The 16,758-nt window shown below is 35.4% G+C and overlaps 2 protein-coding genes across 2 annotated transcripts; both read left to right on the top strand.

Annotated features, from left to right (window-relative positions):
- The first annotated feature begins 30 nt into the window (after window positions 1-30).
- On the top strand, window positions 31-1,950 carry LOC132747865 (uncharacterized). Its single transcript, XM_060737390.1, has one exon. It carries the CDS (start codon window positions 31-33, stop codon window positions 1,948-1,950), a length of 1,920 nt encoding a protein of 639 aa, XP_060593373.1.
- Window positions 1,951-3,767: 1,817 nt separating this feature from the next.
- Window positions 3,768-6,701, top strand: LOC132747873 (uncharacterized). The gene is made up of 2 exons (XM_060737400.1): window positions 3,768-4,750; window positions 5,640-6,701. Exons 1-2 carry the CDS (start codon window positions 4,432-4,434, stop codon window positions 6,536-6,538), a joined length of 1,218 nt encoding a protein of 405 aa, XP_060593383.1. The 5' UTR covers window positions 3,768-4,431; the 3' UTR covers window positions 6,539-6,701.
- The last annotated feature ends 10,057 nt before the right edge of the window (window positions 6,702-16,758 follow it).

Raw genomic sequence — 16,758 nt, forward strand, 5'->3', positions numbered from 1 at the left:
TAAATTCAAATTTCGTATGGAAATACCGAAATGGAACGTAAAAGAGTTTCTTTCAATATTAAAACAGCCACGTGCGGCTTTTGTCGTTTACATCAACAAGGTTTGCACGCAGACGACACACATTCACGCGAGGCTGTTGTCTTTTGCAAAACTTGCGACGAGTTCTTGTGCACTGGTTGTTTGAAACCACACAGAAAACTGGTAGTGACAGAAAACCATCAACTTCTAAACAGAGATCACTTGATAGTTGCAGACGAAAGGAATGACCATGTGACTAATGGAGCAAAGTTTGATTTTGGATCACTTTCGTCTGATGCCATAAATGGGTATGGACTTTATAGAGCCAAACTAATAGAGAGTATATCGAAAGATCCTTTTAGTACTGAATTAGAAGATGATAAGAACAAAGATGCGACAGACGACCCTAAACCAGCAGACGACAGTTTTGACGAGGAAGAGGAGAATGTGTCATTGTATAGTTTCTCTGAAATGTGTAACCAGCATTCAGATGAGTTTTTAAAATACTTCTGTGAACAACATTCTCAACTATGCTGCGATGTTTGTAAACAAATCGATCATGACATTTGTTTCTCAAAAGTAAAATTCATACCGGAAGTGGTCAATGACTTTGAAAAGCTTTGTCCGCCGTATAGAAAGATTGAAGCTCAAATATCGGATTTTAAAGAATATGACCGGAAGTTGCAATGTGATTTGAAAGAATTGAAAAAGTCACGTGAAACGTTTCTGCATGACTTAAAACTAAAGAAAAGGGAATTATTGAATTGGATAAATCTCATGGAAGTACGTGCAGTGCGTAGACTTGAAATTGTTTTCGATAAATGTAAGAAAGATATCGAGAAAAAACGCCAAAAAGCGAAACTAGCTTGCGAGGATTTACGAGCGGAAGTTTATTTTCTGAAAGAAATTTTACGTAGTGATATGCACAATAATATCTATAAATATATTAAGATGAAAAAAGCGGAAAATTCCGTGGATGAAGCATTAAAGAAAAAGGAACATAGACAATTTACGAACACAAGGTTTAGTCTGAATGTTAATGATGATTTCAATAGAGCACAAAAAGATGCAGAACAACTTTACGAAATAAATTTTGAAAAGAAAGGTGAAACAAAGTATAACATCCGACTAAAAGAGGACAAACACGTCTGCAACATCACCGGATGTGCAATGATGTCGTCTGGTGGCATTGCTTTGGCAGATCGAAACAACGCTAATGTCAAAGTCTTTAATTCTCAATTCAAACTAACCGCTAAAATAAATGTGCAAGACGGGTTGTTTGACCTAACGTGTATAAGTAAAAATGCTCTTGCTGTAACGTCTCCTCTGAAGAGTAAAATTAATATTGTTGAAATTAGACCGGAACCGGAAATAGTCAAAGTTGTAGAAACTGGCACTGGAACATGTTGGGGATTAAAATATTATGATGATTTTTTTGTTGTGAACTGTTCAACGAAAGATTCGTCCTTTATTCGGGCAGTAAACTTAGATTCAAATATTGTATTCGAAATAGAGACTAAATGTAATTTCTTTACTGCATTATATTTAGATGAGGACAGGAAACTACTGACTACATTAACCGCGACGTCTTGCCTTATTGACGGAAGTGACGCAAGAATTGGAAATTATATCGATGAGCATGATGGTTCTTTGAGCGAAACTCAACAATTGAAAGTTTTAGAATACAACTTTTTAAATCACCTTCGAACAAAAGGAGTAGCTCTCGACAGCCACAACAATCTTATTGTTTGTTGCAAAGATACCGATCAGATTTACACTATTGCGCAAACCGGAAATGAAGCAGAGCTACTTTTGGCGGAAGCAGATGGACTGCGAACGCCGCAGGCACTATGTTTTAATGAAAATAAGAGCAAGTTGCTAGTGACTTCTGAAAACACTGATTTTGTTCAGATTTTTGAATTCGATTCTTAAATTATTATGTTTGTTTTACTTAGTTCAAGTCGACTTCTATTAAAACTGAATTCATCTGACCGGCTCCATTTATTTAGGTCAAGATTTTCTTTGCAGTCGACGTTTGTTTGTTTTTTATTTGAAACAGAAGAGATTACATTTTGAAAAAGATGCAGTATGTATGAGAAAGCAATCGTTTTTCTCGTCGTATCTAGAGGTCGGTCTCATCTACAGAGTTTAATGTCATAGGAGGGTTGTATCTTGTAAGAAGAGAAAAGTTATTGATTCTGGACACCTAGTGTCAAGTTTAAAGGTCACGTGTAAAGTTTAAAGGTCACGTTGATAGAAAAAAAAAATTAGCGATGCAGCTAAAGAATTGTTGCAGCAGCTTCATTAAACATCATGGCCTGATTTGTCAGTAGACAATAAAGTTTAGCTATTTATTTAGAAACAGCAGGTTCAAATGTCAATATCAAAATAAATTTATGCAAACAAGTGCTTTTCTCATCATGACTACGGAAAGGTAAAAAAATATAGTAGTCAAAAAATATAGAAGTTTGTAAGATAATTAAGACCCCTATTACATTTTTTTCTATGTCTATGCGACAACAATTGTTGAGACCGATGACTCTAAATTTACATACCTTTTGTGGGTTAGTTACCCGCCAGAGACTTTGGATTCTTCCATGTGATTAAGATATCAAGCTAACTTACGTGAGGGCGGTGGTTCTACTCAGTTTCTTGCTCGAACCTGAAATAATGCACGGATGGGCACCCGAATGGAAAGCTGGAAAGTCGCCATATCACCTCAGCAGTGTCGGTCTGACTTCAAACCCTAACCCCAAAAAATTTATACCATAATATGAGACAATTATATGAATATCAGACTGAAGTTCAAATCTACATGTACTTACATATTAAGTTAATTCTTGCCAAATAAACTGGAAATAATAAACGCAATTTTCGATGGGTAGGATTGCTTTCTAGTTTACCTGCCGGCTATGTGGACAACGCCATGTTTGTTCTCGAAATCTTGAAAACTACCTACTCAGTATTGGTTTTCCAGCAGTTAAAACTGGAAACGCATCGCTTTCAAAAATGTACAAGCCTGCCGATGATTGGCTGTAAAAGGTGACCTATTGGTGTCCGTCAGATCGTTATGCGTAGTGTTCATTAGGAGCTGATTTTAATAAGATTGATTGTAATCGGTGATGTTTACAGTTTGAATTGCAGACATGGTATTATAAGCACAAATACATCATTTATATGTATATTAATATGTAAGATATATGAGCAATTATATAAAAAATGCATATGAGAATGAATATATTGTATGTTCTAACCGGAATTTCCAGAAAAACCGATTTCGCTATAAACGTTAATATGATATACTGAACTGATCTCGTCTCGTTCTATGTGGAGTCAGGGTCTTTCAAATAGAAAGACCCTGATGGAGTGGACAGTATAATGCAAAAATGAAATAACATTAAAAAAGAACACAGTTACAATTATAATCGTTATTACCACATTCATATTTTATAAGAAGAAAACACGTGCAAAATACAGATAAACTAATGAGAATTTATATCCTACTTGAATGGCAGTCGTGTACGCCCCTTGAAAAAAAATCTAATTTTTGACACTGAAAAGCAAGCAAATTAAACATTAATTACTCTGATCTTAAAACCTTTCAAAATTGGCTTAAGTCAAGGCGAGTTTTGTATCAAAGTACGGTGAACATCGTGTAATTAGATGTTATCATATGATCGGGAGAGTGTCTTCTTTAACGAAGTGCACTGGGGCAGAAATAAGACAGTTTTGTATCTTCATTTGCATTCCGGTAGCTTCTCCATAACAATATATTTACAATTTCAAATTACAACGCTTTAAAACGTTTATGTTTTATGTAAAAACCGCATCTAATGGATGACATAGGGATATTAATGTGATGATAAATCGATAGAATTAACAGATCAACTATATGAAGGGAAAAACGAATCTTTATAATTCTATGAATTAAACTTTATTTTAAGCGAATTTGGTGTGTTTTCGGATAACCTCGGATAACGGACAGTGTTTGAGAGTAAGATGAAATAGTCATGTTTACCATTAGTTATATTGAAATTATTCGTATATGTATACGAATGTATATAAATAAATAACCATGCGCTTTCTTTTTCACATTTCATTTGCGGATTTTTGTATAAGCGATGAAAAATCGATTTAGACTGAATGACAAGCGAATAGTGTATTCAAAAAGACCGCATTCAAAATAGATTTTCGTTTAAAAGTGCGTTCACTGTAGCGATAAAATATCAGGTTTATAAAAAATGAATTTTAACGTAGGATGTTCATGACTGATTGATGTGGATATATTGTGTTGTTGCATGTGTAAATAATTATGTATATTAAACAACATACGAAACGGATTTGACTATTCATAAGTTACATTGCCGATTTTATGTACATACTATCTCAGAAAGTGTGAACAAATACGTAACCATGGCAACTAAAGACACAAGTCCGTCTCGTGTCCGAAGAACATTACCTCTTCTGTGGTCCGAAAAATCACTAAACCTTGTGGATTTGTTGAAAGAATTTACACTTCCGGTTATAGTGAAGATGAATGCAGACGATAAAAGTAAAAAGAAGAAAGACGCTAGTTCAATGCTGCAACAGCCATTGTTGTTATTCAAAGAGGTCAAAGGGTTCAAGGTCGTTGCTAGGAATATATCAAGTCTGGTAGCAGTGAAAACTTCCAAAGATGGCGTTCAGTTCAAAGAGGGCGGATCAGTTGTAGTCATTCCCGTGGACTATCCAGGTAAAGATGCCATCATGCATATTGAATCAAATATACTTACATCTTTGTAAATAAACAAGCCACTCTCGTCTGATTTCGATAAAGTACTTCAATGAATGTAGTTCAATCAAGATAAATAATCAGCACAATCGTCTTTTACTTTTTGGAGAACAAAATGTACGCTGCACTGATTCTGTCAGTTGGTTGGTATCTTTTAAAAGGATCTAATAACATACAGTAACAGCACTTGCCTTTGTTACAAAACAGTTTCTCCTCGTTCAAGAATTTCAAGCTACGCACCTACACCCCCCCCCCCCTTTTTTTTTTAAAAAATCCCTTACAAATTGAACATAACCAGGTCGACTTGTTCAGTAATGCATGTGCTGTGAATCTCGCTGGCAATAAATATTTCTGTTCTGGTTTATCAGTGACTTTTGGGACTTGAACCCAGACTACTTATTCACAAATACTTAGTGAGTCATATTTAATTCATATAAATACATATTGTCCCAAACACATCCATAATAAAATACATACAAATATAACTTGAGAATGCAAATATTTGCAATGTATGCATGGGTAAACAGATTCATTTTATCCAAATACATCACACAATTTCAATCGCTTTACCAAGTGAACATTTAAATGTAGGCAAACCTCACCAGTAGGTTTGGATATACATGTACACCGATGTAAATCTATTTGTCATAAACAGGAGCTTTCAGTCTGTAATAATTTTGTTAATCCAGGCTTTGATCAAAATTTTGATAAGTTTAAACACCGTACTTACTTGATTAAAAGAAACATCTAAAGATAAAATTTTTTAAAGAAAACAATTACATTTCATTGAAGAACTTGATTGCATTCTTACAGCTCAAGAATTATTCTCACTTTAAAGTTTAATTTATAGGTTGGTTCCGGATATTAGAAGAAGATACAGTTCCAATCCTTAGCGTAGCAAACATTGCCAGGATCATGCCAGCCTCCTTCCTCTCAACCAAAAGATTGACTGGTTTCACTCTGTTAGATCCACTGAATAAAAAGGAAATCATGTATGAAAAACTCGAGTACCCGCCCGGAGTATTTTACGTGCACAGCGTCTTTGAAGATTACGTCAAATACGTCGCTGAAAAGAACGCTGTGAAAAGAAAATTGCTGCGTTGTCTGGTTTGTGTTACTGAAGACGGGATAGACGTTTTGATACCGTTTGATGTAACGGGAGAATTTTATATTGTTGAATATAAGAAAGCTGTGTCAAAAAGTGTAAAAGCCGACAGCAATGCTTGCGCGTATACTTTAAAACAACTTGTCGCTGTCGGTGCTTTCACAAAACCTCTTGTGCTAAAACTTTTAAAAGGGGAGCCACCAAGTAAACCGTGTGGTTTTTCGGGCGTTGTGAAAGTATTTGATATTGTAAAAGACTGGACAATCGTAGCAGAAACACTCGATGGAAACCGGAAACTCCTCGAACTACCGGTTTTGCCGTTCCCAGAATTCACTCCGTCCACTAATGGAACAGATCTCTTAGAAACTGGCACACTCCGCCCAGAGCTAATGTTCATGGGTGGCGGGGCTGCAGATAAATATGCCAAAGAAATGAAAGTAAAAACAAGTTTTAACCTGCAACAACCGTCAAAAGTAGAAGAAAAAACTAAGTTACCGCCACTCAAGTTCGGTAAGTCAGTAACAGTGCCAAAAAGACATAAAGAAGAAACGAAAGATATGGAAGATACGGAAGAAAATGAAGGTCATTTCTTCTTTGGTCAATATTTACTAGAACAAAATAAGTCGGACTCTACCAATTTATAATAATTTTTATTCCTATTAAAAATAGATGTACTCTGTAGCAACACAATGATATGGAGATTAAAATGATAAATGAAACTTTTTCTTTCCGTGTTCGATAAAGCGGTTATGATTTCTTTTATTGTAAAGGAATTTCTGACATAAAGAATCTATGGTGGCATATTTCTGCCACCAGATAACCTGATAACTAACTAGTTAATTAAGAGGTTAACTAGTTACGTAACTAGTTAACCTGATACCTAACTAGTTAATTAAGAGGTTAACTAGTTACGTAACTAGTTAACCTGATACCTAACTAGTTAATTAAGAGGTTAACTAGTTACGTAACTAGTTAACCTGATACCTAACTAGTTAATTAAGAGGTTAACTAGTTACGTAACTAGTTAACCTGATAACTAACTAGTTAATTAAGAGGTTAACTAGTTACGTAACTAGTTAACCTCTTAATTAACTAGTTAGTTATATGGTTATCTGGTGGCAGAAATATGTCACCATAAGAATCAACCTCGTTCAACATTTGTTAGTTGACAGGCAGTTGCCCTAAATGTGTTGATTGGTATGGGGAAATGTTTTTAATGAGTTTGTCTTCCCGCAGACAAATTTACTTTCTTTTGAACTCGACATTATTTCTTAATAAAATTTTCCTCATTTGTCTTTTCTGAATTTACCTGCATGGAATTAAAAGTCAATATTTTAACTGTCATATTTTATGACATTATTTACATTACAGTACATGTACAACTAAACTAGCTCCGACGCACTTAGTGTTGTGAGTATGCTTTTAATAACATGTACATGAGTTTAATTTGTACAAGCATATGACATCTTCGCGTGGGCTTCTGGTAACCTTGTTTCTTGTATCAGCACCATGTTTAATATTGCTGTTAACTTGATCTTTTGAGATTTTTCATGAGCAAACCCGTAGTGGAATAAGGCCATTTGGTAGGTTACAATGCTCTCCGGACGGTGCGCTCCGGAGAGATGTTTAATTGTAGTTAACATATACTTTGAACTTTTGAACTTTTATTTTCAAATTCTAGGCCTCTGAGAGGCATCAGAACACAACATATTAAACATGAACAAATGACGTAATACAAATTTGCTATATAACATGAACAAATGACATGATACAAATTTGCTATGACTAGATAAACAGAAAATTATCATATCAGACTAAATTTGAGAAATATCAGACAAAATTTGAGCAATATCAGACACTGAGCCATTTCTAACACAAAATTTGAACAAAGCAATATCAGACACTGAGCCATTTCTAACACATAGGTGATAAAAATACATGTTAGCCTTAAGAAACATAATATTATACTACACAATACTATTTACTATCAAAATGTATACATATATTACACAACCTCGTTTATCATTTGAAAACATGCATTACTTTCCTGCAATAAACAGCAAGTTTAACAAGCTCGTTTTTGTCTGTACTATTCATTAGCAATGAATATTTCAAAGTATTAGGATTACTAGTATATCTTACTGAAATATATTTACGACGCTCCTGCTTAAAAAAGTCACACACAAAACAGGTAATGAAATTCATCCCCTAAAGAGTTTGTATTACATAAATGATATGTTCTTTCATCTCTCGGGATACCAAAGAATCTCCCCTTTTCTATAGGTAATCTATGGTTCGTACATCTGAACTTTAAAATAGCATTAGACAAATGGTAAGGCAAAGTATCTAGATAATTTTCAAAAACAAAGGAATCTTTGTACATTCTGTAATTAAGGCTTTTACTGGACTCAGCCACAAAACTATGCCATTGTTGTAAATATTGATCTCTCAATCTAGTTTTAACAATGTTCTTGAACAATTGCTGTGAAGAAGGTATATTATACATCCAGTAATTTGACATGCCCAGAGAGTCCAATAAATTGTGTACATAATTGATCCAAGGTAGTTTTACATTGTTATCATCACTATACAACTTATAAGAAACATTATACAATATATGACATATTTTCTCAGGTTTAGCATTTAAAATTCTATTCCAGTAACATAAAATATGAGCCTTAACATGAATAGACAAAGGTAGCACCCCTAGTTCACCATATAGCATACAATTAGGAGTGCTTTGTTTTAACCGAAGAATAAGTTTATAGAATTTTAACTGAAATTGATCTATCAAGTCTAAATTTTCAATTCCCCACACTTCACTTCCATATAACAAAATGGGTGCTACCATTGTATCAAACAAATGTATTTGCATACTAATAGGCAGGTTCAGCCTTCTAGACTTTACTATTACAGAGAACATTGCTTTTCTAGCTTGTTGTAACAAGTATTCTTAGAAAGCAGGGCTTTTCCCGTGCGGTGCACGTACGGCATAATGGCTGTGACCAGCGCCAATTGACCCTTATATTGCCGTTAAAGAAATATAGATCCTCCAACAGACCCTCCAATCTTTCCAAATAGCTGGTGAGCTAAGAATTCGGCGGGGTTCGAAAAGAAATTGTATTTCGTTGATAAAATCATCGTGGTTCGGACTTATCCCGAGCGGTGCTCTGGTGATCTTGTTTCTTGACCCGGTGCCACACACATAAGCTGTAAAGGTAGCCTCCACCCTTTACAATGGGCCAAGAAATTGCCGCATAGGCTAACACCTATAACACGCGGGCATCTGACCTTGTTTTCTAATCACAGTGCTATGTCCTTTATATAGCCGTAAAAGAGGAGCATTCGTGCTTTTGCGGCAGGTAATTCTAAAGAAAATCGACCCACTGGGTATATATGACGTTGATTCTTACACCAGCATATTTTGATTATCTTTCTTTCATAACTTAGTTGTTATTTATTTCATTATCCTTGTTTACCTTTCTTTTAATTTAATAGTCAAAAAAATGTCTGTACAAATACCATACCTCCATATTTTGTCAAATGTCATAACAGATCAAATAGAAAAGAGAATGAATGATTAAATTGTCATAATATTATCAAGATTTTTACGTTAAATGAAATATGACGTCATTGACGTCAACACGTCATGGACATCACGTCGTTGCGAAGATACTCGACGACGGTTTCTACAACACAACTGAACAGATCGTGCATGCAATAAGAAGCTTACAGAAATGACGGAATATCTGAGAAATTTATTCAGCCGCTGTATCAAAAGTTATCAGAATGGTGACGCAAGCAAATCTCTGAACTATTCAGGTGACATCATTTACTTTTGTGTACCAAGAATAAATATGGAAGCATTTTTTGCTGACGGACCGCAGAAGTGGAAACTTAACATCAGTAGCTTTATGTGGTTGTATAAATATGCGACCAATGAACTTTTAGATAAACCTGGACATGGTTACATGTACGAGAAATTCGTGCTCGTAGTTGACGGTGAATACATGCGTGTTGAAGGCTGGGTACCAATACCAAAGCTCGACCTCAGCTGGTGTAGAACAGATGATGCACCACAAGTGAACGGCAAAACTCTTCAGAAAAAGGAAAGCAAAGAAAATGTTGTTTGTGTTGACATTTCAAAAAATGTGTCCAGAACAGAAAAGCTTATTGGGATTAAAGAAGAAGACATCTATACAAACAAGGCTTTATTGCTGTCAAAATCTCAACGTAACAGAATCAGATTCTGGTCCTACAGTCGTCACATGAACCAGTTTTGAACTAGTTCTTATATCATTTTACCAATTAAGACTTTTAGAATAACGCATGCCTGAGTACACAATTCATGTACCTTGGCTTTTGTGTACATGGATGGTTAGATAAATAAAATAGACGATTTGGGAAAGATATGAGAAATTGGAGATATATGGACATCTATGCAAATCTTATCTTTCTTACCAATTAATGTTGCTAATAACTATATCGATTGCTGTAAAGATATAAATAAAACACCTATTTTAAAAGAAATGGGTCTTAATTATTATTATTATACATGTATATATAGTCATATGCTACATGCAAGGGACAACCTAATTTTATTCCGTGAATGATAACAGATTTTGTGTCAATTAACGTTTTAATGTTAGCTACTACCTAATGACACGCTCCCTGCTTGCCTCGGTTAGGCCCCTGATTTTACGATTTTAAGGACGAGTATTCGGCCCTATTCCCCTCGATATCTTTTCTTCTTTTTGAAAAAAATCACTCCCAGATTACCACCGACAATGTAATATTGGTTTAACATATTTATCTAAGCTCGATTGGGAAACAAGTTCTTGCAACTTATATTAATCACTTTCGAGTCCGCTTCCTGGAACCCAACCAATACTGGTGACATATGAAGAAACATGGTCGTGACCCGATTAGGGCTCGAACCCATGATGAATGGATTGAGAGGCAGACACCTAAACCTAGTCATTATAAATTTGCTTTTTTGCAAAGTACAATATATAGTACAGTTTGTACATAACATTATGAGTATTTTGTCGATGGACAAAATCACCTCTTTTCTTCAAAAAAAATAAATAAATAAGACGACGCTAAATTCACCTACCTGAGGATCCCAGCCCGAGTACCCTATAAGGTAATGAGGGCCCTGAACTCGCATTTGGACATTCGTTGATTTTCGCTCGCGACACAAGGGCAGGAAATGCATGGGGGAGGAACTGTGACACAAAGGATGGAGTTGTTATGATAATTTGTCAGGAGTTTTTATGATAACTATCACGGAAATACTGGAAAACGTAACGGATTTTGACCGAATCTTTTATTATATACTGGAGAAAAGACACGTGAAAAATGGTTATTTTTAACTTCAAATGGGAAGTTTGAGGTGTTAAAATAAACTTTGATGATTAAACTTGCCTTACATTTTACAAAAAAACTTTATAGTCCATTTTCTATCGCATTTTGTTTAAAATCTGGTAGTTTTGAGTTAAATTTCCAAATTACTTGTTCATTCGTACATACTGACCTTTTCAATTGTGATTTCCTTCTTTGCCATACTTAATTACTTAATTATAATGGAGGAAAGTTGCTAACGTAAAGCCCAGGTTAATGACTTTATACCCGATTTTTCAAATGTCACGGAGTTCTTGTGATAACTCCGAAGATGTCCCGGAGTTCTTAAGACTTATGATAAGTTTTCTTACTGTCAGTGTGTTTCTTGTGTTAATTAATTTGCGGCACGTTTTAGCGTATTTTATTAGTCAATAAATGTGTAAATCGTTTATGAAGAGTATACATGCATGAAGTTCGCTTATCGTTTGCACAAAAATTTGGTTATGTAATGTTGGTTTTGTTTGTATTTCAGTTCAAGAGATATTTTTCCTACCCCCGTTTCTTGTGCTTTTTAATTTTATATAATATTTTGCTAACGAAGATTTTGGAGACTGGAAAAAGGCTTGATGTAGATCATTGAATTCAATACTCAAGCGTGATGTCTTCATGTATACATTATTCCTGGAAGTTTAGTAACTACTAGTATGCTATCGGTCTGCCGAAACAAATTAAATGTAATTGGTTTGAAACAAAATATGAAGTAGTATGTTCTACCTTTATCTAAATTTAATGAGGTGAGGGTCATCTTCAGGTATTCAACAGATATTTTGATTTCTAAAAGGTATCAATTCTTGCCATAGAGACATAGAATATTCTATGGCACCGATATGACAGTACAAATAAAATCTTTAATAATAGATGTGAGTCACCATAGGGTCCATGTCGTTGATCGGCCATGATTCTTTCTTTATAAAATTCACTTTAGCATCATGTGACCTACAGAAATCTCCATATTGCGGAAGATTATTGCATATGTTTTCGAATCAAGGTTGGATTCCAAATCATTAAAATCAGCCTACATTAAACTGAATGAGTATGATTTGCTTTAAAGTACGTATCCCCATGTACAAAAGTAATACCATGTATACAGTCAATTTTTCACAGTAAAAAACTATTTTTTTCTGTCATTGTTTGATGGGCATTCCCCCTATATAATCCTAGTTGTAGAATCTCTGATACTTCTGCTGTAATTGATAACAAAATATATAGTCGAACTTCTTTCGCTCGAACCCGTAGGGCACATAGATCGGTAGTGACAGCCAACCGCAGTTGATATACATTGCGGGTGTACAGGTGTGAAGGTTATCCTGGTTATACGAGGATTAATTAAAAAGTTCTCGGCCCGATGTACTTCCGGTAGACAGAGAACCCAACTAAAAGTCTTACTTTTCAATATAATCGCCCTCTACATCAATGCACTTTGTCGACCTGTGATCCAACTTGTTTAACCCTTCAAAATAGAACTCTCTATTTTGGTCATCAAAGAACTCATTTTGACCGCCTCCATGACACCTTCATTGCTTTCAAAACGTCTACCACGAAGCTTGGTTTTCAGTTTCGGAAACAGGTAGAAGTCTGAGGGGGCAAAGTCCGGAGAATATGGGGAAGAATTTCAAAGCCGCAGTCAGTTTCAGCAGCCATCGCGACTTGGGATGTATGAGCTGGCGCATTGTCATGCAGGAGCAAAACGCATTGAGTCAGTTTGCCCCTCCTTTTACGCGCGATTCCTTGACGCAGACGTCTCAATTCGCCTGTATAGTACATACCGTTTATGGTACGACCTTGTTCAAGATAGTCAATCATAAGTTACGATCCGGTAGATAAAATCAGGTTCATCCTCGTAGCGAGACAAGTGAACTGTCTGGAGACCCATCTCACGGAACCCTTTGACATGCAGAATTGCCTTAACTGAATCAAAGCATATACCCACTTCTCTAGCAATGTTTCATAGGTCTCGCCTTCTGTCGCACATGACAAGATCATGCACAGCTTCGGCAGTTTCATCGTTGGTGGCCTATTTTGGCCGCCAAGGCCGCTCATCATCTCCAATGCTCTACCTGTCCCTCTTAAATTCAGCAGCCCATATTTTCACTGTGCTATAGGAAGGGACTCCTTCCCAAGTGTATCCATGAAGTCTTCATGGATTTCCTTGGCGAACATCTCTTTCTTACAGAGGTACTTAATGACGACTCTGATTATTTGGTCTAAATGACACATCCCTCTACTGATCAAAGTGTGTTTTATGTTACTTAATCTGTGTATAACCGCGTGTTATTCTTCAATAAGATATCGAGAACTTTTTTATCATACCTGTATACTTGTTTATTATGGTATAAAATGATACAAATTACTTAACCGCTACTTGAGGGAAGCCCAACTACATTGTGTAAATTTTCTGCTTAAGAAAGGCGGTTGCTTAAAACACGTGTAACTGAGAAAAATGTGTGAGCTTTTAAACAGTTTTACATTTTTTTATTTACACACCAACCTAATGAATACTAACTTAAGGTTGCCATCATTATATAGATGTGTATGTCTATTGTACGAAGACATAATGCCTATATATTCCTATCTTCACAAGAACAAAGTGAAGTTGCTGTAAATTCAGCGTTTACTTTTCAAAGGAAACTAAAGTTGACAAACAGTATACACAGAAACGACATTAAGTGCATTCGTTTGGTTTTATAATGTCAATATGAATTTGCATAAATTAATTTTAAAAAAATATTTTGAATTAAAATACACTCAAAACCAACATAATTTAACCAATTTTGTGCAAAGGATGTGCATACTTCGCTTCATAATGATTTACACTCTTATTGACATATAAAATACGCTAAAGTGCGGCGTAACTAAGCAGAAGAAACACATTGGCAGTAACAAAAGTCACATCTTCAGAAATATCACAAAAACCCTGTGACATTTGAAAAATAGGGTATAAATTTGTAATTTATGCTTGCAACTTTCCATTATGATTAGGTAATTAAGTATGGCAACGAAGAAGATCATATTTTAGGTCAATGTGTAATGAGCAAATAATCAAAACTACCAGATTTTAAGCAAGAGATGAGTAAAAATGAACTTAAAAGCTTTTTCTGACACATAATACAGTATATAAGGCAAGTTTAATTTAACATTACAAATTCCCTTTTAATGGAAAAAATACAAGTTTTCACGAGTGTTTCTTCGGTATATAAATATATATATTTCCGACACAATTCATAACGTTTTCCAGGAACTCCTTCACAGTTATCATGAGAACTCCCGACAAGTTATCATAAGAACTCCATCCTTCGTGTAACAGTTCCTCTCACGTGTGAATGCGTCACTGGAAGTAAAATGGAGGCAGTTTTGGAGGGTGGTAGGTTGCAGTTGTGGTTATAGAAACACAGTACAGAGAATAAAAATGCACACTGTTTTTTTTCTTTACTTATTTATCTAACTTTTTTCAGTTGGGTTAAAAGACACATCGACATTGTTACGAACACCTAGAAACTTGAGCTTTACTGGTTGAAGGTGACATCTGGTGGAGGGAGACCTCAGGTGCCCCTTCATGCAGTATGGGTACCTGAGTAGCGCAATGAGGGACACCTAAGTAGAATACCGATCTTTCGTAAACTTGCTTGATAGTGATCTTTTGACTAACAAACAGATTTATAACACGAACTGCACTTATCATGTTATCTTTCTTTAATGACAATATGCTCATATGAAGACATAATAAAACATTCGTTTCAACCAACTATTCAATGAGAGCGAAATTTAAATAAGCCATACCAATTTTTAAACAAAGTAGACAGCTAAATCCCCTTCCGCAGTCATGAGTGTACTTCTTGACCTTTTACCAACCATGACCTTGATGTTGTGTCATGCATATCATAAGCACATAGTCTCACGATGGTGATTATTTGTGCCAAGATATTTAAGATCTTCCATAAAGTCAAAAAAGTTATGGAGAACATATAACCTTGACCTTGGGTGTAGCAACCTGGATGTTGAGCTCTGCAGATTGTGTCATGGTGGGGATCATTTGTGCCAAGTAATATATAAAACCTGTGAATTGTCAATAAGTTATAGAGCTGACATGAAAAATAGATGTTTTTACATTGGACCTTTGAGTGTGACCCTGACCTTTAGGGTTGTGACTTGATTATTGTGCTCTGCCAGTGGTGTCATAATGGTGACCATTTCTGGTTATTCAAGTTATTTTAAAACATTGCAGCAGTTTAAATGTTATAGACAGACACGAAATGTAGTCTTTCTTACATTTGACCTGTAAGTGTGACCTTGACCTTGGAGGTTGCAATTCAATTATTGCTTCTCCGCACATCGTCTCATTATGGTGATCATTTGTGCCAAGTAATTTCAAAAAAAAATCAGCGGTTTAAAAGTTATGGAACTGACACGAAAGTGTTACGGACGGACAGAAGGAGGCCATTCCTATAATCCCCTTTCCGCTATGCGGAAGGGGATTGATAATAATAAGCTAAGCAGTGACAGGCTAAAACCTATGCCACACGGACATCTGACCTGTCGTTTTCTAATGACAATGCCGTGAGCTTTCAATCTTGTGTGGCAGCTATATCACAACAAAATCAGAACACTGGTTATATATTGTCACGTTATTTCTTCAGCACATTTTGGTAATTTTTCTTGATAATTTCTCTGTTGTCGATTTCATTATACATGTACTTGTTTACCTTTCTTTTAAATTAATCTTCAAATGTGTTTGTTAAACATTCTTCCAAAAGGTATCTTGTCAAATCTCATTGCTGATCACATAAAATAGAGAATGAGTAGTTAATTGTCATATTTACAGTTTTACGTTAAAAGATATGATGTCATTGACGTCAACACGTCATGGACGTTACGTCGTTGCGAAGCTACTTAGTGACGGTTTCTACAACACAACTGAACAGATCGTGCATGCTATAAAAAGCTGACAAAAATGACGGAATATCTACGACATTTATTCAGCCGCTGTATCAAAAGTTATCAGAATGGTGACGCAAGCAAATCTCTGAACTATTCAGGTGACATCATTCACTTTTGTGTACCAAGAATAAATATGGAATCATTTTTTACTGACGGACCACAGAAGTGGAAACTTAACATCAGTAGCTTTATGTGGTTGTATAAATATGCAACCAATGATCTTTTAGATAAACCTGGACATGGTTACATGTACGAGAAATTCGTGCTCGTAGTTGACGGTGAATACATGCGTGTTGAAGGCTGGGTACCAATACCAAAGCTCGACCTCAGCTGGTGTAGAACAGATGATGAAGCAAGAGTAGATAGCAAAATCCTTCAGAAACATGCTGCAAGAGTGAACGGCAAAATTCTTCAGAAAAAGGAAAGCAGAGAAAATGTTGTTTGTGTTGACATTTCAAAAAATGTGTCCAGAACAGAAAAGCTGATTGGGATTAAAGAAGAAGACATCTATACAGGCAAGGCTTTA

The sequence above is a fragment of the Ruditapes philippinarum genome, unplaced genomic scaffold, assembly GCF_026571515.1.
Source record: "Ruditapes philippinarum isolate M1 unplaced genomic scaffold, ASM2657151v2 ctg899_1_1_1_1, whole genome shotgun sequence".
Lineage (NCBI taxonomy): Eukaryota > Metazoa > Mollusca > Bivalvia > Venerida > Veneridae > Ruditapes > Ruditapes philippinarum.